General features: G+C 37.0%; 1 protein-coding gene across 3 annotated transcripts in view; it reads left to right on the top strand.

Annotated features, from left to right (window-relative positions):
* LOC129579081 (innexin shaking-B) overlaps positions 1–23,260 on the top strand; it is a 132,144-nt gene that overhangs the window by 94,072 nt on the left and 14,812 nt on the right. Inside the window, exons 1-5 of one of the 3 annotated variants that reach the window (XM_055469159.1) lie at positions 1,215–3,049; positions 3,385–3,408; positions 16,902–17,058; positions 18,649–18,782; positions 19,113–19,305. In XM_055469159.1, coding sequence (XP_055325134.1) covers positions 2,754–3,049; positions 3,385–3,408; positions 16,902–17,058; positions 18,649–18,782; positions 19,113–19,305 — 804 coding nt within the window. In that variant the 5' untranslated portion in view covers positions 1,215–2,753. Of the gene's footprint in view, positions 1–1,214; positions 3,050–3,384; positions 3,409–16,901; positions 17,059–18,648; positions 18,783–19,112; positions 19,306–23,260 lie in introns of those variants that run through there. The other 2 variants (XM_055469948.1, XM_055470879.1) reach the window with 2 other exon arrangements.

The raw sequence follows: 23,260 nt of genomic DNA, 5'->3' as shown, positions 1-23,260 counted from the left end.
TTTGTAAGTCGCGAGTGACAAACTGAATGAAATTTATTTGTCTTGAGTCTTTTGTTTGAGTTTTCGCATGTACGTTTTACACATTCTGCGTTATCGTGTGTCTGTAACAAGCCACACAATCAATTCATTATTACATTATGCATTGGATGAATGCGCATCGTGCGCGCAAAGCAAAGCGAGAAGAGAAAACACGAGGAAAAACATTCACCGGCAAGCACACTCAAAGCGTAGAGTGTTCCACAAAAGAACTGTTACGACATGTTACACTTTCGTAATCGAGCTCTTACCTCAAAAACCATTTTTCTCCAATTCTATATCTTCTGCGTATCATTTTCGTCTTTTTCGTTCATGTCGACTCGAGTTGAGTTGAGTTTTTTTCTTTCTTGCGTTGTTTCCATTTTTGATTCTATCTTACACCTTTTATGATTGTCATGTGGAACTTTTTTACCCATTCTGTCGCCTATCCCCATCTTTCTCACCAGTTCTACATGTTTTCCTCACATTTGGTATATCGTTTTGTCTTGAAAATGTCGCACGTGCAACAGAAAATTCAGCTTGTCTTTTATGTCATACATGCATGCATTTACTTTTAGTGTAGAAAAGCAATACGAATGCCATGGCTGTGTTGCCATTCATGATGTAGACTTTTACTATATGCTCAAATAAACTCTATTTTTTAAATGTGTATGAATATTTTATTTGTTTCATCGCTCGCTCGCTCTCGGTGTGATTTTTTTTCCGTTCATTATTCCTTTGCATCCGTTCGCTCGTTCGCTCGCTCAATCTCGTTTTTTTTTTATTTTCTTCAATGAATTTTCCATTTCTCTTCCATTTTATATGCAACAATGCAAGTGACTTTGATCTTGGAATCCTTTTCTTTAATTGTAGGGGAACATTTTGGTTAATTTTCTAAATTGATGTAGAAAAATTAAAGCATTCACGATTGCTGAATTGACATGATACACCAAGAGCTGTGTGTGTGTGTATACAATGCACATCAAAGTAGATTCATGCAGACGTGAACGGTTTTTTTTGTTCTTCTAAAATTAACTCGTTTTTCACAACTTTTTGTCTAAATTTTTTTCTCTCTCACACTTGTTTTGAATGTCATTTTCCAAATTCGTTTTTTTTAATTCGAATTTTTTTTTCCATAAATTATAAAAACAAACCAAAAAAATACATTTTTAATTTGAATGAATTATTTTCAGGTGGCCAAGAAATCAAAAATACACTGAAATTCGCTCATCGTAAAACCAAAAAAAATCAAAAGTCATTCAAATTCAAATTTTCACAATAAACGAACATCTCATGCATATTAGCATTGGCTATATTCCTCGCATTACAAAAAAACCACCATCACGAATCGCAACCGAGACACAAACATACCAAACATATACGTATATGTAATAAAAACAAAGTGAAAAGAACCATCCACAAGGGGATACAAGCATAAACACGGTATAATTGGCACGAACAAAAAAAACACACACTCAAAACATCAGAGACAGAGATACATCAAGCCGAAAAATAGATGTGGCACTTTAAATTGCCGAAAAATATTCTCAACTGACTTAAAATAAAACGGACTTTTGTCGTTGTGAAATTGAAACGAAGAGACAGAGACCTGAAAAAGTGAAAAAAAGGAAGAAAGACAACATCGAATGCACTAAACGAAACAGCAGTGTATTCATGCTACCGTATATTTATAGTTAGTCGAGAGAGAGACAATAGCATCTTTAGGCCATTAAACAACCGCTTAAAATGTTAATCGGGATTACGGATTAAACGAAAGGAGGATAGAGTTTTTTTTCGCTCTCTTGTAGAAAGATTAAGACATTGATAAAATCAGATCAAATTAAAAAGCAATAAAAAGAAATCTATTTTACGAGAGATTTCGGTGACGCCCGGTTTACGTGATTTAGAGTGTAAAAAGGCGCGAACTAAAACGAATCGAATAGAAAAGCACAGAGAAAATAAAATCGTCGTGAGAAGGCGTTGTGCGAAAATCGCAAAAACACGAATAATTTCTGTTGTGAAATAATTAATGCGCACCACACGAAAATTAATCAAGTCTATATGTAACATTGACATTTTATGTTGATTTACACATATTCGGGCAGCGGGTCAATGTGAAGAGAGCCGTACGTGCGTGCGTCATACATACGATCGACTTCGTTTTTCGACTTTTCTGTTTTCTGTTTCGTTCTGTTTTTTCTTTGTTTTCATAACTAAAGAGCCGTGTTGAAGAACTCAATTCGAACATTGGAATAGACTCACGGTTTTTGAATAAAGCATAGGGAAAAAGAGAACATGAATGTCAAATGAATATTCATTATGTGTTAGAAAACATGGTTTCGTGCAGTATTTCGTATTATAAAATCAAATTCAAACGAAATATTATTGTGAATAAGTCATTCAAAAAGCATTGAACATTGCAACGAACAGCCCAAATAGATTACGAACCGAAGAGAAATCACATCGTTTTTTGTTCGTTTTCCTTTTTTTGTTTGACATTTTTATTTGATTTAGTAGACTTTTTGCCAAAGACACTTTAAACCAGTCCGAGCTAAATTAAACAAAAAGCAAACCATTTTTTATCGAACAAGAAGAAAAAACAAACAAACAAGACACGCCAATCTCAGAATCTTTCATAAACGAAAGAGAAAAATTCAAGAAAACGAAACAAAGAAAACAAAACATACCCAGCTAAAATAGGACAACCGGATCGATCAATCGACATAAAGGCATTTTAAATGAGTAGAGAGCACGTGCATCGCAGTAGCGTGACATCATTGAGACGATCATCGTTGGTTAGTGGCGTTTTTGAAACTGCAGCATCGAGAATATTCCCAATTGATGCCGATATAGATCTCGATTTAGACGCAACCATATCACCACCACGCGCATCGATCGATCATCATCATCAAGCACATTCACATCATAGCGACTACCATCATCCATATTTTGGTTCGATTCAAGAACCGCTAATGGGAAGAGTTGGCAACGCCGGCAAAAATCTTGAGGGTAAAACAAAAGGTCTGCCAAAAAGGTAAATACATCAACATTCAGCTCTCTCTCTCTCTGTGTCTGTCTTCCAATCTCACATTCACCATCTTACTAATCCAACTGACTGACATTTGTTCATAACACATCAATAATTGCAACATGGATTTCTTTTGTCATCCAAATATCTTCACCGTTGTTTTTTCCAATCAATTTTTATACATTTCTTTCACATAAAAACACTTTAACCGTTTTTCCAATCGTTCGTTTCATATTTGAATGTTTTACCCAATATATTTTCACGTTTTTTTATCTTCTTTCGATATGTTTTTTTCTCATTTCATAACCACAAAAAATACACTAATTTATTGCTAATCAAAGGATCATAAACAATACTAGTCTAAGGTAATTTTGCACGTTTTTTTTCTAAATGTTCATGTTGATTTTTCGTGTGGCTTTTCTTTCGTTTTCCTCTTTCTGTTTCATTTCCATTTTCGCTACCATAAAATAATATTTACGCAATTTTATGCACGCTTCACGTTTCAATTTCTATGTAATATAAGTCAAAGTAAGTGAATGAGGCGGGGGGAAATGTATACAAATTGCCGTTTAAAGCTTCATCATGATAAAACTGTTGATAGCTTAAACACTGTAACATCATGTTATCATCTTCACCGATGCATTAAACCGTGTTTGTGTGTGTACGGTGCGTTCGAATGAATCTCTGTCGCAACGAAGTGGCAAGGGCAGAAAAAGAAATCCGAACGAACCATGTAATAAATGTAAAGCTTTCTTCGAGTGTGTCGGTGAAGTTATATCGTTGATCAAATGAAATTTATCAAACGTTATTTGTTGCACATAAGCACTCTGTTGGTCGTTTCTTCGAATGAACTTTACTCTCTCCTCATATATACACAGATAAATTCAATTTGGCTAGACGACGGAACGGTGTGTGTGTGTTCGTTGCGCGCATAACAAAAATGTGCACTGACACACAGCCGAACACATGCAGCAACACCGCAAGACGAACCAAAGCCATTTTTTAATATGATTTGACGGAGAAAAGTGAACCGATTTAATACTTACCACCCAGATTACACACGGAAAGCGCATAAAAAAATGGTGCTCACAAGACATAACCCGCATTTTACGCTTAAATCCACTTTGTACATAAGTAAATGTATTACAAAAGCCTATCACATGGCAAACGCCATTCTGCTGTTGGTGCTCTTGATGATGTAGAGTGGTGTGGCAAGGATATGGATTTCGACAAAATCGATCGAATATGTGTTTGTGTTTATGTGCTTGAGTTTTTTCAACTTGAAGTGAGTTTTTTTTTCGCCTTCGTTTGCTAGCTCAAACCGATTTTGCTGATTACCTTTCGTTCAGGTGTATTTAAGTGGTTGCTGTTTAGTTGAGGGCTAGCTAAGAGTACAACCCGCAAAGATCAATGTTACAAGGGAAAATATAAACCATTATCATGCTAAAAATAGCAAAATCACCCTTTTGAACTCGACATTTTCGTCTGTTTTTCTTTTTCGTTTACTTTTCGTAATACTTTGTTTGCTCTTTGTTATATTACATTTGCTCTGGCCTTCTTGTTCTCTCACTCTCCCCCAATTTCTCTCTATCCTTAAAAATCGGTTGGCTGCGTTCGCTCGACCATGCCATCGAAGAAGAATACTTTTGTTGCATCATTCAATAAATGGCACAAGAAGAATAGATTCGGGTTTTGGTTTACGGGCGTCATTCTGTTCGCTTTTTTCCATCTTCTGCTCTTCACTATTCCTTTCTCTTCGTCTTATTACCACCACAATGTGTGCTCTAATTCATATTCATTGGAGCTGGCAAAAGGCAAACCGCAGGACAAAAATGCTACTTTATACAAACGAATACATATCATACCACCTCCACCACCATTTTCGTCGTCTTCGTCGATCCATCGCCGGAAATAGAACTAATAAGGAAAAATCCACAAAACCAAAACATATGACTCCCTGACTTTTGATTCGTGTTTTTTCGGTTGAGAAGATGGTGTACTGCGTGTATGTGTGATGGTGACAAGAACGTCATCCAAAGTAATGTGGAAATAAATAGATAAGTCAAATAAAAGTATGTTCATGTCTACCGTCTATAATAGTGCCGCAGGCAACGCACACACAAAACCGAAAAATATAAGCATACCGACGAGATATAAACAAAGATTCTTCCTTTGAAACATATTTTCATTTCTACCCAACATTTAACACGTATACACGTTATCACGAGCTTTGCCTTTCATCATCGTGTGTTTACACTTGTGATTACTTGGTGTAGCTTGTCTTGTCTGCAGGCGAATTTATCAATTGGCTTGTAATAATACAGCTACTAAAGGACTCGAATCGCTTGCATGTGTTCACTTTTCGGATACATATGTTTTTTTTCTGTTTCTGCGGCGGGTTGTGGGTTCGAATTTTCAGGCGGCGCTTCCCTTCTGAATTCATCGATTGATGTCTGATGTGTGCGTGTGTGTGTGTATCTTGGGTACCTGTTAAACGATTTCGTCTTCGCTTTTTTATCACTTTCAAATGGTTTCAATTTGCACACAACAAATAAATCACATTTTGAGGTTGATATCTTTTTACATGTTGTAGGCTCAACCGGAACATCGTGTGGGGATGTTCAATGTGTATCGTATTTATCCCACACCGTCGTTTTTCTTCTTCGGGATACTCTTTAATGTACGCTTTTTTCGTATATCTCCCCTTCGAAATACCATGAATAATGCACCACACTGACTTTGCTACGTTTCAAATTGAGTAGTTTATCTGTAAACTTGATTTTCACATTGTTTTAACCCATTTGAGAATAAAAAAGATCCAACCGGATTAAATGAACATTTTTCCAAGTAAAATATTCTGCTTGGTTTAACCAAAAGTATTAAAGTTCAACCTCGCTCTCTCTTCTGCTCGTTTCAAAGTTTTTTGCGTGACGTAATTCAGTTTTGGTTCGGTGTTCTCGTTTTGTTTCCCATCCCCCTCGCTCTCTTGCCGGCGTTGCATGTTGCGCAGACAATTTACATGTAATTTCATTTGCATAGTTTTTACGATGTCAAAAAGGTATACGCTCTGTCTCTATGAGAAATTTGATTTCATGGAGTGTTTGACAATACCGAAGCGTTTCTACTCTTTTTTTCGTCCTTAGAAAGTATCTCTTCACAGCGTGCAAATGAGATGCAAAAAATGTATCTCAACGGCATTGCTATCAAAAACCGATTTGCATGTAAAATCAATTTAGAAATCGTTTTTCTCACCGGTCGTTTCTTTCGACCGATGCAGTTTCATGGACAATTTCCAATTTTTTTCTCTTTGGTTATCTTCATATTATACGAATCATCACAATTTGTGAACGGAATCGGTCAAATCACTATCCGAAATTATGGAAGTCTATTGTGGAATAGCATACGGTGAAATGTCTTGTCCAAATTATAAATTGATCGGATTTCGGAGAAAATCTATTGATTTTTTCAAATATCCGCTCCCCTCGAAGTAAGTGAGTGCAATGTTGTTAGGGATCATGAGAGTCTTTATCGAAAATCAACGTTTACTGGCTTCAAACTGGCTGTGCGACAGCTTTGGAAAATCGGATTTGCACCGTGTGTAAATGGTTAGCTCGAATGACAAAAGGTATTATCGCATGACCTTTATTTGGACGAAAAAAGAAGTCGGGTATCATTTTGAGTCTGTCGTGGAAATTAGGTTGAAATTGATAGCATTTTGAGTGGCGATGGTGAACCGAAAGTGTGTGTGTATAAATCGTTGGTTCTCAACATAAAATTGATTAAATTTTCGCTTTATGGAAAATTTATTGCCGTCGATTCCAAACACATTTCTGTTATGTATTTTTATTTATTTTTTTTTTCGTTTTTGACTGGCCACCCAGACAATTATCCAATTTTTTTTCATTCGCCACTGAGCTAGATAAATTGATTTTCGGTTCCGTTTTGATTTTTTATTTGGCATTTTTTTGGGATTGGCCAAACAAACCACACGAAATTTTTTCTGTTATTGAAATTAAAATAAAAGCCCGCAAAAGTTCGGATAAACAATAAAAATCACCTCCAATCTGTTTTAGGTCATTATGAATTTTTCCCAGCCGTAGCTTGATTTATTGTGCGGCGTCAAAAAGATTCCATAACAACGAACGAAAAAACATATCCCCTGAAACAATGGGTCAAAGTGTAATTTATGTGCGCGTTGTTGACTCATTGCTTCCACCGAAAAATGTCGAACACGCGATCAGATTCCATTTCTCGGTCTTAATTAAACTCGCATATGGAACTGGTGTATGACTATTGCTGTGCATGGCTTGGTGGATGTGTGTTTGAGCGAGTGAGCGCAGTCGCGCGCTTGCGAGGGTATTCCATCAGTTTATCATGATGCATATCGTGTGCGCTGTCAATTCGCCGAAATTATTTTGGAACCGAACAAAAGAAAAACGCAAATGCTATCACATCCATTTAACAAGGCACATTTTCGAATGGAATCCCAAAATACCGACACACCGTATTACCGCACGCGCTCAAACACACACACACACACACACACACGTAACCTATGAAGCTATCGCTCCGATTTCATTAAATCCCATCCGAAATAAAATGAAACATGCAAATTGACGAAATGGAAACTCTCTCGCTCACTCTCAACTCACTCTTGCTCTTCGCGCGATAAATGAAAATTTTCCGTGCGTATGACAAACTGTTTGTTGGCAAAAATAATGCAAAATTATGTACGAATAATATTCGTCGAATATGAAATTATGCAAAATAGAATCGATGTATTAGCTTGAATGTTATTCAACCAAACTGGGATATATCATATTCTATTTGAAGCGCGCCAAAACAGTGCCATCACTTCGTTTACAACAATAACAACAACACCGACAGCATAAAGTCAGAGAGACTCGAAACAGCCGAATAACAACAACCAATCTCAAAACTCATGCAGTCAATTAATTTGCACAATATTAATGGATATAATTTGAATACATGTAAATACAATTATTATGTAGCCGCATAGTGCAATCCCTGTAGTGGTCGTTTACATAAGAAATGAACTCGATTTTCGCACAGTCAAAAGGAAAATTGGCTTCGGGCACACACACACTACTATTGTATTTAATCTGGTGAGTGTTGTTGGTTTAAAATTTTTCGTTGGCAATAAATAAACTTCTCATATTTCACACGTTCAATCTTCATCATCGTCGTAAGTACATGATGAACGCCGAGTATAACTAATTCAAAGACTCTTCGCTACTTCGAAAAACCGACTTAAAAAGTATTTTATGCAAATTGTGTTTCGTACGGCAAAAAAAACCTTAAATTATTAAGAATATGTTTTATTTTTTGACTTTGGATCGTCTTTTATACGCGTCTGTGTTTGTGTTAATAAGTAGTAAGTAATTTCAAACAATAAACAAATTATTTGGACGTGATGATGGTGGTCTCATCCCTTTTTGTTCGCGTCTCATTTGCGCTACTAGTTTCGAAAAGTCGAAGAATTATAATATGAAACACAAAAACGAAATGATGACGACTTTTTTTTCATCGTCTTCCTTTCATTTCGTGTGGTTGTCGCGTCAGTTTCAGGCGATGGTCGTAAATAGACGAAAAAAGAAACTATCCTTAAATCATTGCCTTTCATGCAAAACGCTACTGTTACGGTCCCATGAAAATGAGCTCGCAATGATGCAAATATTGTACGTTTACATCTTCGCTGTCGTCGAAAATAGTTTGTTTGTTTTCGCTTGGCTTGTCTTATTTCTGCGAAGACAACCGCACAGCGAGAAAAAGGAACGAATGGAAAAAAGAGCCAAACCGTTCTTCATTTCATGGCAGATGCAGCAGCAGAGGCGGCGGCGGCGGCAGTGGCAATGGTGGCAAATAAAGTCTTGTAAGCGACAAATGCCCGAGACAAAAATGAATAATTACTCAGCAGGCTTCATGAAATGAAATGAGTCATTTGCAGTTATGTCCGCCGCAATGTGATGATGCGAAGAATTGGCGAAAAATTCCTACATACAATTGAAATGGCAAGAAAAAATCGAAGCGCTGAAAGTGACTCCGAGTGTTTGCGCAGGGGCATCGTACATGTTTGCCGGATGCAATGCGAGAGACCGATCGATTTGAGCTGCTGCTGCTGTTGCTGCTGCTGCTGTTGCTGTTGCTCCGGTTGATGTTTTGCACATGCATTAAGAGCTCATAAGGTATTTATCGATGCCTGAAGAAAAGTCACTTGCATTTCTGTCTGTGGGGGAAAACTTTAAATTCAAATTCGCATTACAAAAAAAGAATCCACTAAGTTGATACGAAGAATTGGGAAATCACATTCATATACTCTCTGGCCTGAAATCGTCTTTATTCCCGATTCTATTTATAGAAATTGGTTTGCAGTAGCAAAAGCCAATTTCCTGCGAGTATATTGTCTGAAATCGTCTTTTCAACATGAAATGTCAACCGTTCTATGCCATCATCGCACATAGAATGCGAAAAAAGTGTATATAGTAGTTGGTTGACAGTATCTGTATTGTTCGAAATTTAATGCCATGCTAATACCTATTATAATGTAATGGTAAAGTTACCCGAACGCATGCTTATGCAATCAGCTTAAAATGTACGCTCATTTTAAATAATAAATTCCGTTTCGCATTTTGTTTTTCTTCGGCTGTGTCACAACGAGTGTTTTGAGTGTGAGCGAATGTACAGATTTATTGCATTTACTTTGTCGTTGCTTGGCGATGTGCTAAGCTCAAGTGAAAGGACACGCACATGAAACAAACAAAAATTGGCACACTCAGCAGAAGAAGCAAACGCTGAAGCCGAAGCGGAAACAAGAAACCGCATTCGATTTGGGAAACGACTTAAAATCACACACACAGCAGAAAAATCGTTCATAAACATAATATTTGCCTGTAATCTTGTATCATAAAAGAAACGAAAGGCATCAGGTTTCCAATCCGAAGCTACTAGTTTGCATGTCGAACGACAAACTGACCCAAATGTATTGACGTAAATGACGTTGATGATCAGGCTCAAACTACAAAAGCGTGTGCAAATGAAACTCGTTAACATAGTTTTGCTGTTTATTGCAAGAAGCATCTCTTTCACCTCGCTCTCTTTGTTGCACTTTCGGCGATGCATTGATTTCGTGTTATGCAACGAGAGTGAGAAATTCGCCATAAACGGCACATCGAACTCCCATTTACTCTGTTTGTGTGTTTTGTTATAAATAGCCCCTTACTCTGAATGGAGCGAGTGTTTGAATGTGCTTCAACAACAGTTTTCCATTTCCTTGTTTGCACATTTGCCAAGCTCTAGTGAGTGCTAGCAATTTTTGACATCAGCAAATCCAATTCAATGGTATTTTGATGACAGCATCAATGTAATCACATTATTATTTTTCTATTTTCGTGGAATTATTTAGTAACTCTGGTATCATCAGCACAAATTGAATCGCCTCGTGAATTCATTGAATAGTCGACTTTGAAAAGTGGAAATTCATTAAGTGTTGAGCGGTCGACGGAGATATTTAACCCATGGGAAAATGTGTTGTTGTTGTTGTTTTTGCTCTCGACGACTTGAAAAAATATTATCATCATGTTTAATCCCTTTAACTGCGCTTTCTTTTGGACAAGACATTCCGACTGCTTAGCTTAGCGCGCGCCTTTTGGCATTTTTTATCATAAAAATAACAATCAAGATAATCTGATAATTCGAAGTGACTAACCCAGAAACGAAAAAAGACAGGAAATTCCGTGCGCATTTAAAGCGTTTCAAAATAATAAAAAAATGGTCGTGTTTTGTAGTACACACGCAGCAAAGAGCGATTGCAGGCAACAGTCTTTAAACTATAGTTTTCGTAATGTTTTCAGTGTTTTTTTTTTCGGTAAAGTCAACAACGACGAAGGAACCATTTCGGTTGTTGGCTTGTGCGTCCGTGTGAATGAGTGCCGAATGGAAGTTTGTTTAACATCAGAATTTTCATATGTACGTCAATTCCTTCAAGGATTATGTGGAAATAGCACAACGATTTTTTGCTTTTACTTTTACTCTTGCTGCCGCTGTCTCTTTCTCTGAGAGAAATTCACTCTGCATGTGTTCTCTTTTGCTCTCTCTCTCTCTCTCTCTCCGAGTGTGTTTGTTTCGTTGCTCGTGTTTTCTCTACTCCTGTTTGTCTTTTCTTTATTGTTGCTGCTCATAATGAAAGTTATCGGGTATCGGTAACAGTAGCGACAGTTAAGCGCACAAATTCAGTTCAAGAATACTTGACGACGGTATTTATCACAATTCAATTTTCTCTCGCTGCTTGTTATTGCTAGCTCGTTGTTGACTGCGTCGCGTTGCTCAACTCACTCTTTCTCTCGTTCTCATCCGAGTTTGTTTTGTTTGTTCCAGTTTTGTGCTTTTCGCCTCGTCTCACCACCTCTCTCGATCGTCTTCCATGCAAAAGATTGCCACTGCTTTTTATTATGCACTTTTTTCATCGCATCAAAGTTCTTTTTTATGGCTTTTGTCAATTGTCCATAGAATGCTGCAGTCAGAACAAGGATCTAACTGGCATTTTGTCTGTCGTAAAAAAATCAAGCAGCGCATTTTCACTCGTTGCGCGTCCCTCCATTTGGTTTCCTTCTCTTGCATCCACTCGCTCACTTTCAACCATAAACTATACATGGAGAGCAAGAGAAAACGAAGTGGTTCAATGATTTCAGCAAACATATCACAGTTGGAATCTTTTTTGATTTATTTTCCGTTTTGGCTTTTGAAATGACGCATCTCCTTCGGATTTTTTTGTGCAGAACTTTCTTTACGATTTGATGTAGTTGGATTTTTTTTCTTCTATGCCATCGTTCGTCCTCTCGGTATACATACGTATTGTCAGTTTGTGTTTATGAATACCATTGCAAGTTTCAAGAGCACGTTGCTCTTATGTTCGCCGCCCCGATAACGATGCTAAAGGGTTTCAATGACAGCACGAACTTGCAAAAATAGTCGGTTAAATCAATTTAGATCATGTTTTTCTGTTCGGTGTTCGTTTTTTTTTATCGGTTTGCGAAACACTGCACGATTTGTTTGCATCGTTCTCGGTATTTCAATTGAATTGTTCAATTGGTTTCGTCGTAAAATTGCCTGATTTGATTTGTGGATTTGTGTGTGCGGTATTGTGTCGATTCGATGAGTGACAATTTTTTGGAGGTTTCACAACTTGTACTCACAATGTAATTAAATAGTTAAGTTTCTTTCTCTCCGTCTCATTGGAAGTTTTTGATTCACCGATATCGATGACGGGATAACTCAATCCATTGGCGCTGTGGCTAAATCAATACTGTCCTGATTGGCATTGTGCAAAACGGAAAAGTAATCGAATCACGACAACAAGAAAAATAAAAAAGCGAGAGAGAAAAAAACAGTCTGCTAAAATGGTGTGGCTCACACGAGAGAATGGAAACGCAAGTGTAGAAAAGCACGTGCTCATTACTACTATCGACTGCTGTTCATCCGAGCATTTTCTCCTCGTTTCTTTTTCTTCATTTCTCTTGTTGGTTCATTTCCGAATGCTGACTTGAAACGACAGGCGATGCAACGAGTTGCGCGCACGCGGCCATATCCAACGAATGAATGGACCGCGCTAATAAAATGTGATATGCTGGACGGAACAAAATTGCACTTAATGACATTTGCTAAGTGTGTTTGCCGAGATAGTTAATTAAAAATGTACGATGTTTCGCATCTCAGTGCCAAAACAAGTCGATACATACGTATAATATTGGCTATTTGGTCGGACACTCGATGCAAACATCATTAGCAAACGAAGTGCAATATGTATCAATTTTATCAGGTCACTGTGAACATAAACAACACTCAACATGGATGTCGTTCGAATTCCATTTCCGCCAAAATCAATACACACACAGACAACAATAAAATGTATGGCTGACTTCGTTAACAACCGACATCGACGATGCCATTCTTCAACCGAATGTGACTGCGAATGGCAAACGTGAGAAATACAATTAAAGATATTGAATGAGGGTGCAAAGAAAATAATGTATATATGCATGAATCACTGTAAAATCCGTTGATGAATCATCGCTTTCTGCCGAATTTAATTGTCAATATTGCGTCAGTCGGTCGCATTGAACGTGAAGAGAAATAAAAACGACACCATTTATCCGAAATAAAATCAAATCCCACAAGGTTTAACTGTCGCAGTCTTGTTTTCGCTTCATTGACCCCGAAAGAAGTGGTGCTGCCATCCCTTTTGCATTTCGGGTTGCGGCTCATTCATTCGTTCGCCTTTTGTGATTGGTGCATTTGTGTTCCATTTTTCAGTAAATCTTTGAACGCAAACAGCGCGCGCCAGTTAGCACACTAGAGAGAGAAAGAGAAAGTGAGACAAAAACAAAACATTGATTTCTTCAAGATAACAACGCAGCGTTTGTATCATATTCCAAAATCGATGGATTCATTGCCGCAGTGAAAGTGCAGTGTTTCATCAAAATCAGCACAAAACTAAAAATAATCATGTTTTGAGGCTTTCACTTTCCATGCACAGCACACACAAACAATGTGAAACGTGATCTTTTTGCATTGTTGTACGTTTTGTTGGCACGGCTTTGTTATGATTTTTCGCTGAAAAATGACATATCAGCAAAAGGCAAATAACACAACAATGGCAGAGATTGAAACAAAAACACAGAGAAAGAATAAAAAAAGAGAACCTGTTCAAGATGGGAAATTGTGTCACGGTTAAAGCCCCCTTTTTTTACTGCGGCTCGATGTTTATCGGATGATCAAACATACATAAGTTGTGTGAAGCGCTAATGGAAACTGGCACGAACAGACATACATTTTTTTGGATTTTCGTTCGCATTTGTGTGAAAAAAGACAATTGAGATGCTCTCATTTTGCCACACATTTCACACTTATTGAGGATTTCTTTTTAAAATCAATAAAAACAATGATTTTATTTGCTGTCCTAAAATTGAGTGCTCAGCACAACACACATTCCTTTTAAATTCCAACAGCTTTTCCTTTTACGTTCCTGGCTTTTTTTTTCATTCGTTTTCCCGTGTGTAGTGGTCTTTATTGCGAAACGTTTAAATCGTTTTTCTTATCTTTCTGGTTGAGAGCTTACATTTTAATAAATACATATGTTTGGTATAATTCGACGCTTATGTTCGCTTCAATTCACGGAACGTGAAAAATCACTCCCGTTAAATTTTGCGTGCAATTTGAACATTTCACTTAGGATAGATTTTATCGCAAAATACGAACCATATACATTGTGGTCTGTTTTGGTGGAGCAAACGCCACTGGTTATCGCTACTGTTTTTAATTTTTTCATTTGATGATTTTAGTTTCACGTAAACGCAGAAGAAGGAAACGATCATACACACACCATATAATCAAAATGAATGTGATCCATGAATCTGCACCATTTCAATCAATGGGCTACAGTCCTTCAGACCTACAGTATTTATAATTGTAAAATTACCACTAAACTGGTCGTGTGTGAACGAACAACAAAGAGAGAGGAAAAACGCGTCGACGTCGCCGAAATGAAGTGTTTGTGTGCGACAAATTGTGCGAAAGCGCAATAAATCCTTCGAAGTTATAAAAATGGATTTCGGTTGTGAGGCAAAGAGAAGTGGCGCACAAAAATGGGTCACAAAATTAATGATGATGACAATGCGCGACGACAATCACACCGAATGTGCTGTCATCGAGCTTTTAAAGCCTTGCACACTAAAAATACTCCATAAGTACGCAGAGAGGATACACAAACATACATTCATTCCAAGAGAGGGGGAGAGAGACGAAAAAACCGAAACAAACAATTACCGAGTGGATCGTCGTTTGTCAAATTAGTTGCAAATAATTTACATAATGTTCTCTCATAGACAAAAACAACAACAGCAGCAACCCATAGAAAAATCAGTATTCTGCTTTTCATAGTTCATGTTTAATGATAATTCATAAGCACAACATAGTGTCAAAACCCTATTTACAAAGTAAATTACAGTTTCATTTAATCAAATAGCAGCAAAGGGAATGAACAAAAAAAAGAAGAAGCTATAACATTACCCAATATAGCGGCATTTTTGTTCGAACCAAATGAAACAAATACACAATGACCTCTATTTCGTTTAGCACAATTTCGTTTCGAGTGAGCGTTAGATACTATTATTGCTTTGGCATAACAGTTCGATCCAGTGTATACACACACACAAAAACGAGTGGGTGAGAGTGCGATGTATGGTGGGTTTATGCATGAGCGTCAATATTTATGGACGATAGCCTTAAATTAGCAACGGTGGCACATAGTGCGATGTGAATCGTTAATAGAATTCATGGTGTTATCGAAATCTGTTCGGCCATGAGTGTCGAGGCGTGAAAAAGCTGTGCTGGTGCTGTGTGCATGTGTGTATATGTGATTGTGTGAAAAATGGATTGATATTAGTTTGAGCGATAGTTTTGGTTTCGAAGTTTTTTTTCCCTTTGTTTTTCGTTCCATTCCTGCAAGTCTTGCGTTAACGATTTGGCAGAACATTTGTTTTTGGTTTCTATGCCTTGACCCCTCCTATCTCTTATCCAGTATCGTGATTTTAATAGTATCAACGTCCGGTCGATGGGAATTCATTTTTATTCGTCTTGAATATTTGAAATTCAATTTTGGTTTTCGTAACATTTCATTATGTCGACAGACCGTCAAATCACAAGAAAAATGATGTATTTAACTAGTTTGACACGGCACAAGACCAAACACTTAAATGTGGATATGTTTAATCACCAGCTGCGTTTGAATTAAGCGATTTTAGCTTGATCTTGGGCAGAAACAAACAACCCTGCAGCAGGATCCCTGCTGTTTGAAATCCATTTAATGTGACATGACCTCCGCTACTCAACGTAATTGTACATATTCTTTCCAGTTACTGAAAAGAAAAGAACCGAAAGCATAAAAGCACGACGGAAAAAAAGCTTGACGAAGAAAGGATGAGAGAAAAAAAGCAGTAAAACAATAAAAATCATATGAAAATCATGTCGTTTTGTAAGTGGCCCAGAATAGTATGTTACCGTGTGCCAATTATACCATTTCGACAATTTGGTTGCAATTTTGTTCGACAGAGCGAAAGCGAGCGAGCAAAAGCATGGTGGAACAAATTCACTTCCTTTTTCGAACCTAATTACACACGTTCAGAGCATTTACATTGTGTATAAAAATGGAATGAAATGTATTATTAGAGATTAAATTAGCTGAAGTGTCATTAACATAGTTAAGCATTGACAATAAATTTTTGTTTTTCTCTGCATTGTGTGGATCGCGAGCGTGCGAATTGCGATATACGTGGATGAACATGCGAATAGCGATATACGAGCATGTTGTTCGAAGAGTGGAAACAGGAGTCGTTGTCGCCGTCGTCGCCGCTTTTTTTCTGTTTAAATGTGAAAATATGTGTTTTCATGGCTGGTACTCAATCGACTTGTTGACTTTGTACACAATTTACTGGTTAACATTACAACGATGGTCCGACGAATGAGCAAAGGAATAACAAAATCCAACATCCGAATTTTAATTGTTTACGTTGAAGCATTTGGTTTTCTCGTTTGTTGTTGGTGTTGTTTTTCTTCTTCATTTCATTTAATTTGTAGCCATTCCGTAGAAATGTGTGTAAAACTTAATAGTTGTGATTAGTTTGACTGTCAAATAAAATTCATTTTTTTCACATTTTTTCTCATTTTTCTCTAATTAACTTTGAATTGTTTCTTCTCCGGCATCGTTTTTTTCTCTACAATCTCTGGTTATGGCTGGCTGTGTTCCGGTTTGGTGCATTGCAACGCAACGAACGATTACGTACAGAACTACCACTCGAAAATCGAAACCACATTATCAAGAAAACTCGCCATCCTTTTATCGACGTGATTACCAAGGGGGCTTACAAAGGGCCCCCGTTTCAGCGCATAGTATGGAGTTTTTACGCGGCATCTATGCTTTTATGCAAGTTAGTCGTTCATCGGTAAGTGTGTAACCAAATGCATCAGCATTCTATCTACTTGTTTTTCTTTCCTTCCCTGTTCTATTTCGTTTTATTTATCTCTCGAAAGCCCCAAAAATGGCAGGCAGTGCAAGCTCTTTTCCTCAAACAAACCCATTAAAATCGGTGCTAAAACAAAAACCGCGAAAACGATCAAACTTCTAAAATGTAAATAGAACTTTCACTGCAACCGTGACCAACTGCAAAACCATGTGTAGTTTGTAGTGTGTTCTTTGTTTTTCATTTCTATCTTTCTATGTCTCTTTCTTTGACTCAATTTTAAGTTTGAATTTAATTTGTTTCGTTTTTTTCCCCGAAAAAAAATTAAATTAAACTTGTTTCTTTTCATTTTTTTTATCCTCTCTGTCTGCGTATGCTCTCCTTATCTTCCCACGTTACGTTGTCGTTCATGCCTTGTTTCTTTTTGGTTGCTTGGTGAAACAAAATAAACGCAAATAACCATTAAAGCCGCTCACAATAACTACTCTTTCAAAACAATACCAAATACACATACCTAATAAATATTCCCGTTTAAGAGCGGTAAATAAATCGCAACAATCGATTTGCATTAATTGAATGTGTGCGAAGGACTTTTGAGAAAATGACGGTAATTTGAATACAAAAAAAAAATCAAACACACACAACCGAGACAAACAACAAAATTTACCACAAAACAAATTCAATCAGCAACAAACTTATAACTCGTTGCTTCGACCTATATAAATTCGGAAATTGCATCGAAACACCATCCAATTGAACAAAAAATTAATCTCATTCTTGTTTCAAAACACATATAATTATTATAAATAATGTAACAAGCCCAAAATCAATCAATTAGCTCAGTTCAGTTTTATTACCGCATTTGATTTAGTTTTCGTTTGAGGTTTGCTCATCATTAAGATTTTCAGTTCAATACATTGAATCAACAATCTATTCATATGCTCGCTCTATCTCATTCAAGTCATGTTACTATTCCGCATATATGTGGTTGAGTTCGAGAGACGGAACAAAACTATGTAAAAAGTCCATAAAGATAATGGTCTTGCCATTTGGTTTTTCTCTTTTGATTTCAATTTATCGCTAATCGCCGATACATACTATCTTATATTTCATATATAAAATCCTGCACACAAACACCAGACCGCACATAGATAAAATACCTCTTCCCCCTCCACAAAGAATAATACCGATCCAATTTGCAGATTTTACAAACGAACCAAAAATAGCAACAACAAAATCAATCCTATCATTGCGTGCAAAATGTATATCAAGTCCTTAAAACAAATATAAGAGCTATAAAACTTTAGTAAATGATGATTGAGCATGTTTCATGCTGCACTCAACATTCTACGCACCGTTTTCTTACTATTATTGCCATTTATTCTCTTCCTTTTCGTTCAAACATTCTTCTTTTGTGTTTATTCTTCTACTTCTTCTTCTTGTGTTATTCGAATTATATTTTCTGCGGCGAAATTTATTTGAATTCTATTAATCGGCCAATTTTGATTCGGTCCATGGCATACACAAAAATGTTTTCTTGCCATTTTCTCTCTTCTTTCGTTTCTCATGCAGGCACATCATGTGAAAACCGATTCAGCTGTATTCCGTTTACATACAAATGCAACCGTAATTTTACTCGTTACATTTTCAATAGCCGTCACTACCCGGCAATACGTTGGAAATCCCATAGACTGCGTTCATACGAGGTAAGTCGATTCGTACCATTTCTTTTTCCCAATTCATATTCCATTGTGATCTCCACTCAATGAGGAAAACTGGATGTGAAGCACTTTCCATTGGAAAACTCCGGTTGATGTCTACGATGAACGTGAAGCTTTCCCAAAATGTGTCTCAGCTAAAATGGAAGCTCACTGAGAAAAACACTCCGTTGTTTGTGAAAAAAATGCTCGATTTTTGAGCAGTTTTCCATGTTGAGTCACTTTTTTTTGATCGTTGAGTATTTCTATTCCATCCAGTTTTCTTTGAGTGCTTTTCCGAATTTTACTCATTTTTACACGCTGTTTTACCGTTTGCAGAGATATACCCGAAGACGTACTAAATACATATTGTTGGATTCATTCAACGTACACAGTTGTCGATGCATTTATGAAGAAACAGGGATTGGAAGTGCCTTTTCCAGGTATAGATAATTCACAAGGTGGTCGGGGACCGCTCACGATAAAACACAACAAATATTATCAATGGGTAGCATTTACACTATTTTTCCAGGTAAGTACCACCATTCTTGATGCGCATCAATTCAAATACAAAATTTAATCAACGTTTGCTTTAGCCAAAGAAAACATTTGTTTTCTTGAGCCGAGAATTTCAAGTCACAACTGGATCGGGTCATGAATTCGACTCGAAAGATACATGTTTGTTGAATGTTCGTGCGGTGACATGATCACCTTAGAGCAAAACCGTCTTGCTTACGTCAAAATCTCTGACCGAAATTTTCACATAAATTTAAAGCATCCAATGAAACCCATAAATTAGGTTTCTCAATTAAAAAAAAACCAACACCAACAAAAACAACAACCGTTTCATCTTTCGCTTTTGTGAACGATGAAAACGATCAGTCTTTAAAAGAGTATGTCTGCTAATAAGCCGATTCTGGTTTTCCCTTCGGAAAGATAAAGCGCATTTTAATCGTTTTTTTATTTACATCATCAACTGATAATAACTAATTACCAACAATTTCCGCTTCGGAAATTGGCGCGAATAGTCATTCACGCACAATCGCCACAAGCGTTCTTCAGGCTCAATTTATACACCTTACTTAAAATCAAAATAACACAGCAATGAAGCAAAATAAAAAAAAACGTTTTTAAACGTGACAGCGTGTGTGTTGTAAATGAACCGACATTTTTCAATCTGTCAATTGGCAAAATTTGTGGGCGTGGATAGAAAAAAAAACGAAATCCCATCGTTCAGCTTTAAATCAATTTTCAAACGTCAACGCCAACATTAGGTTATCTTTATTCTATGTTATGCGATGATTGGAGGAGCCAGCACGCAGGAAAAGTGCTTGACGTGTGTTTACGTTGACATCAAAATGATGAATTGTTTGTAAGAAAACAATCTCGATAAAACAATTAATACAATTTTCCGAGGCAAGCCAAGTAGCCAGCGACAGTCACGAAAATAAATTGAAAATCAATGAGCGACAGCCATGTACATATCATTGAGAGGAAAAAAATGAAAATATTTTCGCGTACATGATTCGTAACACGCTGCCACATCAGCATCGTACAGCTCAAAGTCAACAGCGTAGACATTTGCGACATTTGCGATGTGAATGTTGAAATGATGATTCACAGAAATTCCTAACAATAATATGATGCACACGAGATACACTCGAGATTTTCCGTTATACTTCTGAAAATCCATAAAATTTATCTCAACGATGAATTTTAATGGCATTTCCGATTATTTCGACAAGAATTTCAAGGAATAGAGAAAAAACGAGAACTAATATTGAATTTCTGACTACTATTTGCCACGAGTACACATTTCAAATATTGCTTGAGTTCATAGTAGCGCGCCACAAATATGAAACTCTTCGCATGCATCACGTTCTCAATGAAATACCAAGCAACGATGTGTCACGGGAAAAACAGCCTAACCTACAGTTAAAACGATGCACCATTTGTAACAATGTAAAATAGTTTTGAAATTAACGGTTTTCCCCAATTGGCGTTGCATCGAAAAAAGTAGCCATTTCCATGATAAAACTATGATACCTCAGGGTATTCAAACAATTTGCATCATCAACAGTGTCGAGTTTTTTTTTCATTTCAAAGGCACGCATTTCGCAAGGGAAAACAAAGGCGAAAAAATGGTAGCATGCATTGGTAATTATGCTTCGTAAACATCTATGAAATCAAAACAATTTTTTTCGATGCCCACTAATTAACACACGGAAAATGCCAGCGCTGTTGTTCCAGTGTGAGTGAGTTTGTTGTATATTGATTTTCTAATTTTACTCGCTCGCCACAAAACCGAAGTGTAAACATGGTTTTTCACTTTCGCTGTTTTTGTTCTTCCTTGTTCTAGCCTGCGCTCGTGTATTTTTGTTGAGTAACAAGCGACAACCTTTCATTTTATTTGAAACTATTTCCTAATATTGAAAAAATCGTTTCATTGGAATTTCGGTGGCGTTCGAAACTCCGTGTGCCTGTGCATTCCTCTAGACAAAAGACATGTACCCTGCCAAAATGTCAACAGATGATCGACAATTATACAATTAGTCGATGTTCGACATTCCCCATTTGTGTCGGGTGACAATATACGCGTCACACGTACGTCGCCGGTCTCACAAAACGTGATGATGATGAACTTGCGTTTGGTTTTAAATCAAGTGAGCCATAATTACGTGGCTTTGCGACTTGAACGCGTAACAACTTGAAAAACCATAAAGAGATACATTTTAATGGAGCCGCGATTAGTGTTTTTGAATATTTTGTTTGTTCTGTGTACTGATACACATAAAGTAACTGGCTTATGAGGCTCGGTTAGTTTTTATGTTAGGTGATGTGACGAAACAATTTCCCCAACTGTTTTCCCGCAGCAGTTTGTATCGGTTTGCTTCTTTTTTCCGATTGCATCAATTTCATTATTTTGGTTATTTGTGTGTTTATTGTGTGATGCTGGCTGGGCTGGTGAGCCCCGAACACAAAAGCCGATCAGGAGAAAATGTGTTTGTGTATTTCTCTGATTGAAACTGAATAAATAAATCAAATGATGCTGTTTACGCTACGTTTACGAGCGCTAAACTTCTCAACGCCTGCCATCGCTTCAACACCAAATGCTGTTCACATTTGAAATGGAGTGAAGCACGTGATTGTGTTTGCCCTCCTCTCTCTCTCTCTGTAACTCTCTCCCACCAATCGATGAGGATCGCTTCGTCTGACATTTTCTTCTTTCTGCTTCTCATTTCATTCCGCTTTGTTAGCCGCTTCGTTCGAATTATTTTGGCTTTTTACACCGTTTGTAACATTCACAAATGGTTCTATAAATGAATTCGAACGATGATTGTGTGTAATGATTTCATTTTCAATCCGATTTAACAATATTCGAAATGTGTTTATTTAACGCTGAACGATCGCATAAATGAATCGTATTTTAAAAATGTTCAACATTTAATGCGGTCGGATCATTTGTTTTCAATATCTGCATTTTATTCGAAGCATTGAACATGTTGCTGCTTATTGCGCGCAGTACACAACCGCATACACACTCACTCACACACATCCATTCGCCATCGATTTGAGAGAAAATCCAATCTGTGGTTTGGATTTATTTATTTATTTTCATTCATAAGATGGATTTCGGTGTGAGTCTGCCTAAAGGTTAATTAAAGTTAGTGTGGCTTCCATTTTTCACATCAAATGTATCTCACAATTAATTTAATTTACTTCCATTTGCCATTTTCAAATCAATTATCTAATTCGAACTCAATTAGAGGAATTCCGGTGAATTGGTGGGCCATTTGGCCATTTGAACGAATCAAACTTGCACGTTTGACTTTATAAATCAAATGGCATCTCACCTTCACGAAATTGATTTTTCCGATGCGACAAAAAGTTTCTCCTCCCTTTTCTCCCGTTCTCTCTCATTCTCGTTACAAATCGTGCCGTCGACTCGGCCGATGCAGACATTAACTGCACAAAGCCCATATTTGATTCGTGACAAAAGTAGAAAATCTTTCCAAAAATAGTCACTTTGGCTGCGATGCTATTTATAAAAGGATATCATAAATCGTGAACATGTCATTAAACTTTGTTTATGTTTACAGTTGTTGGGATGCGGAAAATCGTGATACAATCGCAAACTGAGCGCAAATCAAGAAGGAATCATGTGTGTTAATGGGAATGGTTATGTTAGTTCTTGGCTCTGTGTCATGTCAAAACTCGACCGGCTTCATGCGGCGATATATATCGATTAATTCGCAATCATATACTTTGTATTTTAAAATGAATCTCACACTCTGCGGCTCTTTTGTCTGCGCGTTCTCTCTCTCTCTCTCTCTCTCATCAGAACAGCCGCAGTGAGTTGATGGCGTATTCTTGTTTTGATTGTGTGAGTATCGTCGTCATAATAAATTATAACAAAATTGTCTGCTGTTCAACATAATCAAACACAATCATCTGAAATGTCTCATCATCGCACAGAAAATCTGTCA

This window comes from Sitodiplosis mosellana, unplaced genomic scaffold (assembly GCF_009176505.1).
Source record: "Sitodiplosis mosellana isolate CC-2019 unplaced genomic scaffold, AAFC_SMos_1.0 Smas_scaffold_1, whole genome shotgun sequence".
Lineage (NCBI taxonomy): Eukaryota > Metazoa > Arthropoda > Insecta > Diptera > Cecidomyiidae > Sitodiplosis > Sitodiplosis mosellana.
Note: the sequence above shows the minus strand (reverse complement) of the source record. Positions and strands in the feature narration are given on the sequence as shown.